General features: G+C 35.9%; 1 protein-coding gene across 7 annotated transcripts in view; it reads left to right on the forward strand.

Annotated features, from left to right (window-relative positions):
• The window catches only part of POLN (DNA polymerase nu), a 76,554-nt gene that overhangs the window by 37,142 nt on the left and 26,847 nt on the right, over positions 1 to 12,565 (forward strand). For 6 of the 7 annotated variants that reach the window (XR_014945540.1, XM_015862891.3, XM_085545818.1 and 3 more), the window contains 2 exons: positions 767 to 844; positions 1,281 to 1,395. The exons of the other annotated variant lie outside the window; for it this stretch is intronic. Coding sequence is in view for 5 of the 6 variants with exons in the window: in XM_015862891.3 (XP_015718377.2) it covers positions 767 to 844; positions 1,281 to 1,395 (193 nt within the window). In the remaining variant the exon portion in view is untranslated. The remainder of the gene's footprint in view (positions 1 to 766; positions 845 to 1,280; positions 1,396 to 12,565) is intronic. 7 annotated transcript variants of the gene reach the window in all.

Consider the following 12,565-nt stretch of genomic DNA (forward strand, 5'->3'; position numbering starts at 1 on the left):
TTTAACAGCGGCACAAAGGCTTTTTCAGAAATAATTCATTCAAATTTGTTAGTGATCTTATATGTACTTCTCACAAAAACATGTATGTGTTTTGCTCGTATATTGAGGCATTCATTTCACTCACTTTCATAGTATCAGCTGTCAGTAATCTCTGGTCAGATGAACTATGGTTGTTTGAAATAAGTAATTGCTGTTTGCACCAAGACAACTAAATGGTTTTCAGAGAATACACTGAGGTTTCTAATACCTTGTCAGTATTAATTACTGCATTGTTATATTGTAGGGAGCTTAATTCATTACCACTTGGATTCTTGTATCAGCTGTATGTTCTTAATATTTGTACTCCTTTACTTCATGTAACTCAGACTTTGTTTACTAACACATTGAAGCAGCATATCCAAAGATAAAACACTTTTTATAAGTACATCAGCTCTATAGACCCTTTCTTACTTGCATGTCTCTTTTATTAGGTGACCTCTGAATTATGTCATTTATTGCAGTTGCTTGTTAGCTTGAGTTCTGGGGAGGATTTAGTTGGCAGGGAGAGGAAATAAATGGAGAAATGAGTGGTGATGCAGGGATGGTAGACATTGGAGGTGCTGAACATGAATGAGTAAAATAAGTGGAAGTTGGTGCTCTGCTAGGATACTTACATTGTCAGTTGTGTATTTTTAATTGTGTGTTGGGTGAGGCATTTACAACCTGCTATGGTTTGCAAAGCTATTTTTGGATTGGGATCTGGTACATTTGTCTACTTCCTCTCTAGGAAAAGAAGAGGAAATACTAACCATTTCCCCACGAGCACTATTTGTTTCAAAGAAAGGATATACTTTTTTAGCAGCAGGTAAGATAATATGTATCATTCTCATACATATTAATATTCTCTGTTCTGTGATCTTTTTTTCCCATTTTCTTTCCATGATGTTTCACTTTAAAAGGCTGTAAAATCCCTTAGCATCAATTAATATTGTTATACGATGTGCACTCCTTAGTGTGGTTTGGAAGTGGGTTATTTGTAACGCTTATCAGTAGCACCAAAGAGCTAATAAAAATGAATTGACACTAACAATGGAGATAATAATGGAGTCAGGTACCTTGTAGTCTGTATCTGGACTGTAACTTTTTAAGGATGCGCTTTCTACAGCTGTTTACTTTTGTGGGTTTTTTTGGTGGTGTTGTTGTTTTAAAGCAAGAAACAAATTATTTCTTTTGTAGTAGATTGGTTGAAATGCAGATATTTTTAATTTAAAGCAATAGATTTATTCTCATGCTTTTTCTAGATTTTTCACAAATTGAATTAAGGATCCTTGCTGACTTATCAGCTGAACCAGAGCTGTTGAAACTATTCCAAGAGCCTGAAACCACTGATATATTTACCTCACTGGCTTCTCAGTGGTAAGAGCAAATATTGCATTTTGGGATATTTACTGTCCAAAAAAAGCACCCTTTGAACTGTTGTTTTCCTGTGTAGTGATAATAAACGACTGTATTTTGCCACAATAGCCACAATGTCTATTGTTGCCCTAATGCTGTTTTAGTGCTAGAAACTATCAACTTCCTTCTCTTTCTGAGCCTTTTCTTATCCATTGCTTTCTGTTGCTATAGGCTGCAATACCGTAATTCAGCTGCCTAGATTAAGCCTTGTAATTAAAGCTGATGTTGATTGTGAAGAGCACGTTGCTAATTTTCTCACTGTGTTATTGTTCATCAATACTTTTTGAAATTCCATAGTAGCAGTTAAACTGGGTAAGTGAAAAATTACAGAACACACTTTCTCAGTAGAAGTAAAAGCATTTTTGAAACCTACTTGATTAGAAGAGCAATACGAGCATCAAGTTCCATGTATGTGAGAAACAGTCTCTGGAGCTCATGGGCTTACTTTGAGCAATTTTGATGGATTATGTGATGCTTTGTAAAAGTGGTACTTCAGTTATCAAAAAAAAGCAAGTTCAATTTCTGGTTTATTTACTGATCTTTTCATCGTGCAGACCGAAACATTAACTATCCAAGCAGTGATGTATTAGAGACTCATCTGCATGAAGATATTTCTTATTGTTTTTATCGTAGTGACGCCTAAAATCTTAGTTGAGACTGGGATTCAAGTTGTACTCAAAAATACACAAGCATTCAGTAAGTGACAGGATAGATCTAAAGAAGCTTACAGTTTGAACATACAAGACAGGTGAAGATTCAATAAATATATATTAAAATATAAGCAGATTGAACAGAATTGTCATGTAAATGTCACGCAATTTTCATAATTTCTTGCTTCTCAATCTTTAATTTTTTTCACTGTTTTTGTTGGAAGATTGTTAGCTGAAAAACATGAAAGCAAAAATCTGAATTATTCAGTCCTGATTTAGACAATCCCTGTTCTACAGTTCCTAAATTTCTCCCTACTGTACTATTTGATAATATACTCTGAAGTACATGCATGTACAGTGTGGGACAACACAACTCAAGGTCACAGGTGTCTCAGTGAATATAGCTATGGAAAGACTGCCTATTTCTCTAGAGTCTTTTAGCTTCTATTGATATTATCATCAATTCCTAGCTCTGAAATATCACTAGAACCTCGTGATGGAGTTAAATCCTTATTTTAGTTCAGAGATATACTGCAAGTGTGTGCATGAGGATGAGTCAAATTTTGCCTCAACTCTGGGCAGGGCTCCAGAAATACTATCCTTCCTATTCAACATCCTCACAGCTCTTGGCAGCCGTCAACCTCTTATAGTTGCTACACGGTAACTTTGCATTTAATGAAATATTACAGGCAAATATTTTTATCAGACAGAAGTGTCATAGTGTGTCTACAAAATCATTATATAACGATTCTGCTCACTCTTCCTTTAAACTTCAGGAAGGCTGATACTTGGACTATTGAATCTAGTATGTGACTGTTAATTACAGAAGAATGAAAGTTGAGTTTCATCTGTTCTAACCTTGGAGGTCTGCTATGTATCTGGTGTGTTAATTTCTCACTATTGAGAACGAAGTAGATCCAGGGTAGCCAGCTTCCACGTAGATGTTCTTTTGTTCTGACAGATTTAATTCCTCTTATTGAGTCACTTCCTTCTAAACTCACCTTTGGTTTTTGGGGGTTTGTCCTTAATTTGTTTATCACTGGGGAGTGATAGTATCACTATGCAAACCTGCGTTGCTTTAAAAGCAGAACTAAATAATAGCATTCACATGTTTTTAGAAAAGAAGTCTCATGTAGTTTGCATGAAATACCAGCCTCTGACCCCCAATACCCCTCCCACTGCCATTTAAAATGAGTTAGGTGAAGGAAGAGCAAAATTAATGAGAAACCTTTTAACTCCTCTTTGTCACCTGACTTGTATTAGAACTTGATCACGAGATTTTAAAGTCTGTGCAAGGGATATACCAAGTGAAATACCAATTATTTTATTCTTTCCAAAGGAGTTTGACGTTGTTGGTGTTTGTAAATATTCTCTGACACATATTAGACTACTTGAAAACCTTGACAAAAATTCTTTTTCTGAAAGAAATGCATAAGGAAAGAGTTAGATTTTTGAAGTTTCCTCTCATAAGAAACAATTATAGATGGATAACATCAGTGTTTGACATCATTCCAGCTTCTGAACATATATCAGCTGGTACTTCTTAACAGGTGTTCTGTATCTGTGAAACCTTAGACTAATAAATCATATAATCATAGAATGGCTTGGGTTGGAAGGGGCCCCAAGGATCATCAGGTTCCAGCTCCCCTAGACAGGCTTTAAATAGCGTTTGGCGACTGTGGTGGGCAGTTTCTGTAAGGAGTTTAGCCGTGTATGAGTTTACAATTTAATTAAGATTTCTAATGTATAGAAGCTTTCCTGTCTTAATTTTATTAAGCATGACCTATCAGGATTTCATCTGTTTCTGGGATCTTAGAGATGTGCCTGCCTTTCAAACCTTTTGGATTGATGTTTTTGTTAAATATCTATTCTTATGCCATCTTTATAGTTGTTGAGAATGCAGTCAGAAAAAAACAGAATCCTCAGCTAAAATTAAGATTATATTAATAGATTTTAATATTCACTTGTTTATGCTAAGTACTCTTCCTACTCTTATCCTGTCTGTAGCAATTAGACTATGATATTACCTACATTATCTTATGGGGGCGTGCTATGTTTTGGCCTACTTAAAAGTAAGTCTTAAATGTCATTTCAACACCACCTAGTGCAAGAACACAGAGTGCAATACATTAATGATCTGTTTGCTACTGAACAGAGTAAAGTTTCAAAGCTTGCCTCTACTTTTGAAAACTCTTGACATAACTAAATCCAGCTGTCTAGAAGATCACCTTGTGCTGCATTGTGTTGATGTCCTCTGACAGTTATGGTCCTTTGGAAATGTCAAGCTATTACCACAGTGCTGAAGATGATGAGAACTGTCTTGGCAGCTGTCTGACCACCCAAGACTAACTGCCATAAGCCGTGCAAATGAGAGCAAATTCCTGAATGAGATATATCTCACTTCTTTAGCATTTCCTATATATATCCTATAGATATGTGTGTGTGTGTTTAAAAGGCTGTTTATGGACATTTATTAAAATAAATTTCCAAGATGGAAGCTGGAAAAAAAAAACATTCAATTTTTAGGTAGTTACTGTGACTTTGTAAGTCACAGAGTTGTGAGTGTGGCTCTAAGGGATATAGCTGTGGACTTGTATCATCTTGAAGGTCCTCTTGAATCTAGATGACTTTTTGATTCTGCCAATCTCTTTCAAATTGTTCATCTGTCACTCTTCTCAGTAGGCTGATGTTCCTCTGTTATAGTATATATTGGTACTGGCCATACTGTATCAAAATCCAGGAAGAGGATCTTGATGTAGCTAAGAACATACTGCATAAATGCATGATTTTTGACCTGCTTTCCTGCTGGATGCTTTTTTAACTAGAGATAGTACTGCTTTAGAGTTCCTATTACTCGAGCAAATTCTTGTCTGCTTCTTGCTATTTTCAAATATGTGGATAAGTCCTTTCTCCTGCTGCTTCAGAGTTCAGAGAATTGGAGATTCCTCAGAACTGCATGTATCACAGGCTAGTGCTGTTCCATCAAACTCAGCTACATTATTTATGGTTCTGGTACTAGCTTAGTCATTTTAAGCTTGAAAGTCTCATCACTGTGTTCTAATGTTTTAATATGACATCTCTGATATCTGAAAATCAGACTTACTTCCTATGTTTTAGGTTTCTGAGCCTGAAATGGAATATAAAACCCACTATTGGGTTGCCGGGTTCTCTGTGCAGTGCCAAAGTGTGCATCTCAAAGGGTGAGGGGAAAAAAAGGCTATATGCAGACCATGAGGCCATCTGAGAGAAGCTAATGAGAAATGCTAATCACAATAGTTTGTTTATGCTTCTCTTAAAAAGCTGGAACTGAAGGACAAGGACAATCAGTCACATGTGGTCTAAACAAACACCTGAAGATACCTGCCAAATAGATAGCATTCATTTCAAGTGGCTACAATACCTAGCTTTTATATAATGGCTGGATTTCTGGGAACCTCAGGTGAACTCTTTTTAACCTCAGTATTCAAATCCTGTATGCTTACTTCCAGAAAGTTACAGAGTATGGTTATATGGTGTAAGAAAACCATTCTCCAAACCATTACCCTCTCCTGTTGCAGCTGAGATGCTGTTCACCAAGATTGTAAGGCTGAAATAATTAGATTTGTTTAGCTGACAGAGGCTATTGTTTAGAAAAAACAAACAAAAAAACAAAAAAAACACATGAAGAATTGGCTTGATTTCCTAATACGTAATAGACATAATAATTGTTCTATGTGGCTTGCAGAGAGTTCAGAAAATTGGTGCAGAATAAGAGGACATTGTCTCATTATTTCTTTGTAGCAAAGGCCGCTAATGCCTAAAATAAGAGTAACAATAGAAACTATTTACCCCTAATCATTCTGAAAAAAATCCTTTTTTTTGTATTGTAGTCTTGGGAAGAGTTTTTCATTTACACTGTATCATCTGTGTCAGAATCAGAGGAGTCTGAACACTTAATTTCAAGTAATGTGGGGAACTGCAGACTGTTAACAAAATGTACTGAGTATAAAAGTCCGTTTCCTCAGCTGATGTGTGTGTGGGATGATGGTAATATATAGCGAACTGCTTTGGTATGAGAGGGACATGCTAATTTTGGAAATGACTCAAGAAAAAGCCCATATAGCAGCAAATCACAGAATTATTTGGGATTACCATATCAAAGAAACAGAAGTCTTTCATATTTTTCTTTAAAAAGGGCAGAGAAGTTCAACTAGATTTGAATAAAAAGTGCATGGTGCAGAAAGGTTTGTTTTGTTCTTTAGAGACTGTCTTTCTCTAGGAAGAAAGGAAATTTTGTTGAATTACAGTCTGCCAAGCAGGGGACTCAAGGAACTGATTTTATCGAATAATGTTAATGTGAGTCCAACTTCAGTGCATTGGCATTTGGTCCATCAGGGACTATGGTGAAATAGGGACTCCTGTTTTTCCAGCCACTTGGAAATTCAAGACACTTAGCGACAATAGTTCTATCTGTTGGTGCCCTGCTGGGCTGTGAAGAACACAGGAAATAAGCAAAGAGATTTTGGATGTTTTTGAAAGAAATCAAAATAAGTCATTGTAGGCTAAAATATACAAAAAGATAGTGCTCTGGATCTGTTTGAAAAAGATAAAGTTGAGCATGCACAAATCCTTGGTGGTAGACCAACTAAATATATGCTCATTTGCCTGTACCTATTTTGTACAACTTTGTTTAAAATGCATCTTTTGAATCACATAGATAAAACATTTATTGTTAGCAAAACACTGTTGTGTTTAGGTTACTTCATGTAAATATGTTGTATTGCAAATAGTAACTTCAGTTAACCTGCTTACTCCCTTAGTTTATTATTACTTACAACTGCAGACATCAGGCTTGAAATGAAAAAACTTAAAAATGAGTATTCATAGTATCATAGTATCATAGTCTCGTGCGGGTTGGAAGGGACCTTAGAGATCATTGAGTCCAACCCCCCGGGATTCGAGTCTCTGTGTAGCAGAGCAGCACTTCTACCACTTGCGCCACAGGGTGGATTCGAACCCAGGGCCTCCGGTGTTGCAATGCAGCATTCCTACCACTTGCGCCACCGCAATTGAATTCAAGTCTTATAATTGTTAATTCTAAGACTTGAATTCAAGGTTAATGTCAAATAACAAGAAAAGCCAGTAAAATGTCAATGAGATAAATAGATTTATCAGAGGTAAAACCAACATCTGTAGTTAAATTTTTTTTATACAGTTATGATTAAAGTCATAGTGTTTCCTTAGTTGGAAGGGACTCACAATGATGATCAGTTTCATCTAAATAATGAGTTATGCCAGCTTAGGACTTAAGAAAGACTTCATCTTCGTCTACAGAATGTTTAGGTTGTCCAGATTATTTTATACTCTTCTTATTAGAAATTAGGATTTGTGGTCTTTTTGATTCCTTTCTCCACTTCTTTGAATTTAATGTCAAATCTACTTAAAATGAATTTTGAATAATTTCGATTCATACATTAGAACTTTTTGTTCTTGGAATGTGAAGGTTAGTCACATTCCATGCTATAGAGACCATGGAAGATTTTGATAGGTGGTTTGTGGTATTAAGACAGCTTATGGACATGCTTGCTCTTTACCATGGAGCATGTAAGGGGAACCTTAAATATCTCAAGAGTCCTGCCTTCGAAAAAAGCCAAGACAATTATTTTTGTGTATGACACCATAGTCACATTAAATACATGTCACTGAATATTTCTGCTGAATTTTGTATTCAGAAATGCAAGGTTAGGTTGTGGTCTTTCATCTATGAAGCTTGGCCATGTAGCTCTGCCAGTACTGATGGTTTCGATGGTTGGACTAGATGATCTTGTAGGTCCTTTCCAACCTTGTGATTCTATGATTCTACTGATTCATTGAAAACCTGGAGGTCAGCGCTACTTGCTGATGATTCTAAGGGTTAATTTCTTCCATTAGTGTTGGATTATTCAGTTTTGTAACAATGTTATTATTTTTAATGAGTTTCAAGGCTTCTGTTCCGACTCCTTTTGTTGGAATATTCTGAAGAAAGCATTGTTGCAGTATTTTTAACTGGATAATTATTATCCATTGCTTTATTGTTTGTTTCACTTCAGGTGAATATCCAAAATATCTCATTTTGTATCATGTATTTTTTTTTCTTATTCAGTGTATTACTACTGGTAATGAGAGAGGAATTAAGAATTTGTTCCCTGTGTGCAATTCAGAGATATTCTGAATATATAAATTCAATTTAAATGGGAAGGCATGCTCTTCTAAACCAAATCGCGTTCAGGATCAGGTGTGCTGTAGCCCAGTGTCTACCTGTTGAGATACTATTTATTATGATGCTGATGTTTAACAATAACTTAGATTTTAAATCAGTTATGAATGAGGCTGTACTGTTTGCAGCTCCTGAAGCTTTGGTACTGCGCTACAGCACCAGTGTAGCTAGCTGGTTAACTAAATAGTTTTCGCTAGCAAAGCTAGTTAGTTGTGGGTTGTTTTTTGGTTTTTTTTTTTTGTGTGTTGTTGTTTGTTTTGTTTTCTTTTAACTAACTTGAAATGAGCTTCAGGTTCTCTGTGTATTTAGTTTCTCTTTTCTGTGCTAATATTCTTTGGGATTAATCAGCCTCATATCTACTTGAAAACGCTGTGATATCAGCCGTAATTGAATCTTCAATTTATGTCTCTAGTGTTGGCATAAGGATGAAGTTCATCACTTTCACCTAGATTTCTGTAACTGTAACAGGTTAAATCATTGTTCTGAATAATTGTCATCATTTAAAATCAAGCTTGTTTGCCGTAGGCAATACACATCAGTTCTAGATTGAGATTTTCTTCTTCTAACAGACATCACTTGTGAAAATGTCTGTTCATTAACAAATAATTGTAGTAACTGATACATTTTTACAAAATAAAAACTCATACAAAAAGATTTTGACAGAAAACTCTCGGATACTGTGGCATTTGCAAATATAATTTTCATGATAGCTGTAATGTTTGTTTTGCCTTCGTACTAAGCAAAGCAGCCTCTACAAATTAGAATATGAATATGTATAATAAATATGCATTAATATTTATAATATATAATAATAAAGCAGCCCTTGTATGTACATATAATGTAAAGGAGCGTAACTACATAAAAGTTATTCCACAATCTCTTCCACACGTTATTTTAAAAATGTTTGAGGCAACTTATGCCTGAGCCTTGTCATATTTTTTCCATTAATCAAGGAATAGGAGCTTCCAAAAAGCTCGCTTATTTTTGCACATTGCGTTAACAATGAGCAGACTAGTTATAGTGTATCAGTCTCTTCCATGTGTTTAGAATACTCAGATAACATTTTACTATATACTCTGCTTGCCTTATGATAAGGCCAATGTCACTTAAAAATTCTAAGCCTTCAGAATTTACCTCCCACGTAATATATCCAGGGGTGATTCTGCCATAAAACTGAGCCTTTCTAAAGCTTGCACTTGTCACTAATTACGGAAACTGTCTGCACCAGTTTCGTATGCCAGCACAGAGCTCCAAGCACAATCTTACAAAATACATAACCCTATTTAATACCAACTGGTGATTAAAAATGGCAGATTTATGTGCTTCACTGAAAAGTTAAACACAGAAAAGCACAAAATTCTCAAGGTAATGTAGAAGACCAGTCAGGTGAATGAAGATACATTTGCTCATGTATTCACTCATTCATTGGACATTAATGACTGTGTATAAAATGAATTTGATGGCACTTCATCTCATTTCCCACATCAACAGCTCCCAGTTAGGACTTGAATTAGTTGGCACATGCAGGACAGCAGCCAAGAGCCATGTGGCTATTGTGACTGCAAGGTAATGCAGGTCAAGGCAGTGCATGTCTGCCAGATATTGTGTTTGAGAAGTTTGTTCTTCCTTTTCCTGTCCATAAACAGATGACTTCGTCACCACACAACGTTTCCCAGAAGTAATGAAACATTTTATCGCATTCTTTTAAGACAGATTTCCTTCCATATCTACCTGTTCTCAAGCTTTTATTCTGGTATTGCTCAATTTCAATGCACTGTAGCCTCCTTTAGTTTTTTATTTTCTTGTTTGCATGTTCAACTGCTTTGGTCTGTATTAATTTCTGTAGACTAAAATTAGTATTTATTCTTCATAATGATTGTACAGATGAAAATGAATTCATCCAAGTCTCTTCTATCTATTAAATATGTTATTCTAGTTTGTAGGTAAGTTTTGTTTGTTTGCTTTTTAATATGGTTGCCATATTTTTCTTGGGTATAAAGAAAGTTGGTGTTCGTAAGTTTTAAGACATAATTCAGCAGAAACTTTTTGGGGTGTCCTTGAGACCTTGATAATGTATAAAAATATGTTGTAAATTTCAGAGAAATGATGGAAAATATTTAAGATATCTCTGAAAAACTAATTGTATCAGGTACAGAGAAGAATGAATTGCTTCTGATCAGTTTTAGGATGACCCATGACAGGTATTAGTCTAAAGCTGCTCATAAAAGGAAGAAGAGCACATCCTGTTCTGAAAGCAAGAGCTTGCTGGAAAACTCCCAGAAGGAAGCAATCGCTGGCTAGAGTCACTGCCCTATTGGCTACCAGCCCTTAAATGAGGTTTTAAACACTGGGTCCACCATCTTCAGGTCTCACAGGTTAATTGCTCGCACCCAGGGCTTGCTACACCTCTTCACCAGATGCTCTAGCACCAGTTCAGACCATGACCTGGTAGTTTTCAGCAGGCAGACCTGCTGAAAAGAGTAGTCTCTGCCTCAAACTGAAGGAATGGCACTGTGTTGCAAAGGGGTTTGAGCAGCCTTGACAGAAATAGATCAGATTTGATATAAACAGAAGAAAACATTTTTGTTATTAGAATAAACATATATCGTTTTGATTAATGACTTCTATTTGCTCGAGCACTTGTGATTTATAATGCAATTTCTTTTATCATCTTTTGTTATTCAGGATTTTTCAGTGAGATACATACATCTGCAAATATTCAGGGTGCTACTTTAGTACCTCTCTGCTGAATACTCGCATTTCCCACTCTGATGTGTTCCCGCTTGGATGTGTTGACCGATCATTTTGGCTTTAGCATTATGTTAAAAGAAATACTTGACATGAAGCTCTAAAATATTAGTTGCTTTTCATATATTTTTTTTTGATTGTTAAGTTCCGATGCCTTCCATTTTAATCTTCTTTAGAACTTCCAGTCCCACACAGTAAGATTTTTCAGTAAGACTCAGTAAGCTTGTGGCTTGCCTCCTCAGTACCATGACCTGAGAAGTCTGTATCTGCCTCTACAGATCTCCGTAACTTTTTTGCCTGCTATGTTCTTTCAGTTACAGCTCTTCTTTTTTTCAGAGGTCAGCAGCTCTTACCCTCTGCTCACCCCTTGGCTCTCAGTTGTCTTTAACCTCAGACTGAAGCAAATCTGCAAGTAAATTCTATTGCTGTAATCCTCTCTCTTTACTTTACCAGGCATCTAGTATGAATTATGCAGTGTTAGGAAAACAGAATTAGATATTGTACAGTTTTCCAAGTTTAAATACGGTGATCTGGGGTAAGGTCTGCTCTCTTTTTCTGGGAATCGCTATCAGGTTATATTTCCTCTCGTTCTGGATAGGTGTTTTCCTAAGAATATGTGTGGCTTTCTGCCAGATCCTTCAGGAAATTCCTGCAGACTTTCTGGCAGAAGTTACTTCAGGAAATCTTTGACCATGTCTGGTTTCCTAATTCTGCGCATATTAGTTCCAACTGCCACTCTGTAACCTTAATCAGGTGCATTTCACCCCATTTTACTCATAGGACCCGTGATGACCTTTTGACCTGGCACAATATAGTAAGTAAATTATGAGAGCCTCTAAGTACAAAAATGATTGACTTACATGGGAATAATCTTCAGATTATAGACACTGTCTTTGGGATTATCCAGCTCTTCGTGTTTCTCAGCTTAAAAATAAACAGAGAAAAATCCATTTTATCCTTGAAGCAAGTATAATGTTCAAAACGACTGTGAACTTTTGTAAAACCAGACTGTTTGCCCTATGCAGGACTGAAATCACTTCTGATTTTCCTATTCAAAATATATGTATTTCAAACAGGAATCTCTTAACACTGATTGCATACAAGATCTTCTTGTTTGTCTTTCACTGTCTAATTATATGAGCACTTTTCATAAGCTAAAGCCAGTGTATAAGCCAATCATGAACAAATCTGTGGTTCTGTTGATTTTCTGTGTGTTTAAGCATCATAATAATGGTAAAATACTCTAAGGATACACACAGAAATATGACATTTTTTTTCTAAGCTTGCCAAGCAAAACTTTCATGATAAAGCACATCCCATAACAAAAAGCTTTAATGACAAATATACCAAACTGACTCTTAAAACATTATTGAATCATCATCATGAGAAAACGTATTCACAAGCATGTCAGATGGCAGCAAGCATCTCTGATGGCATTCCATCTTTAAATTCCCAAAACAGTTTGTGTAGATACTTATATTCAGAGTGTGAGCCAATT

This window comes from Coturnix japonica, chromosome 4 (assembly GCF_054131305.1).
Source record: "Coturnix japonica strain WE chromosome 4, WE-NBRP24, whole genome shotgun sequence".
Classification (NCBI taxonomy): Eukaryota; Metazoa; Chordata; class Aves; order Galliformes; family Phasianidae; genus Coturnix; species Coturnix japonica.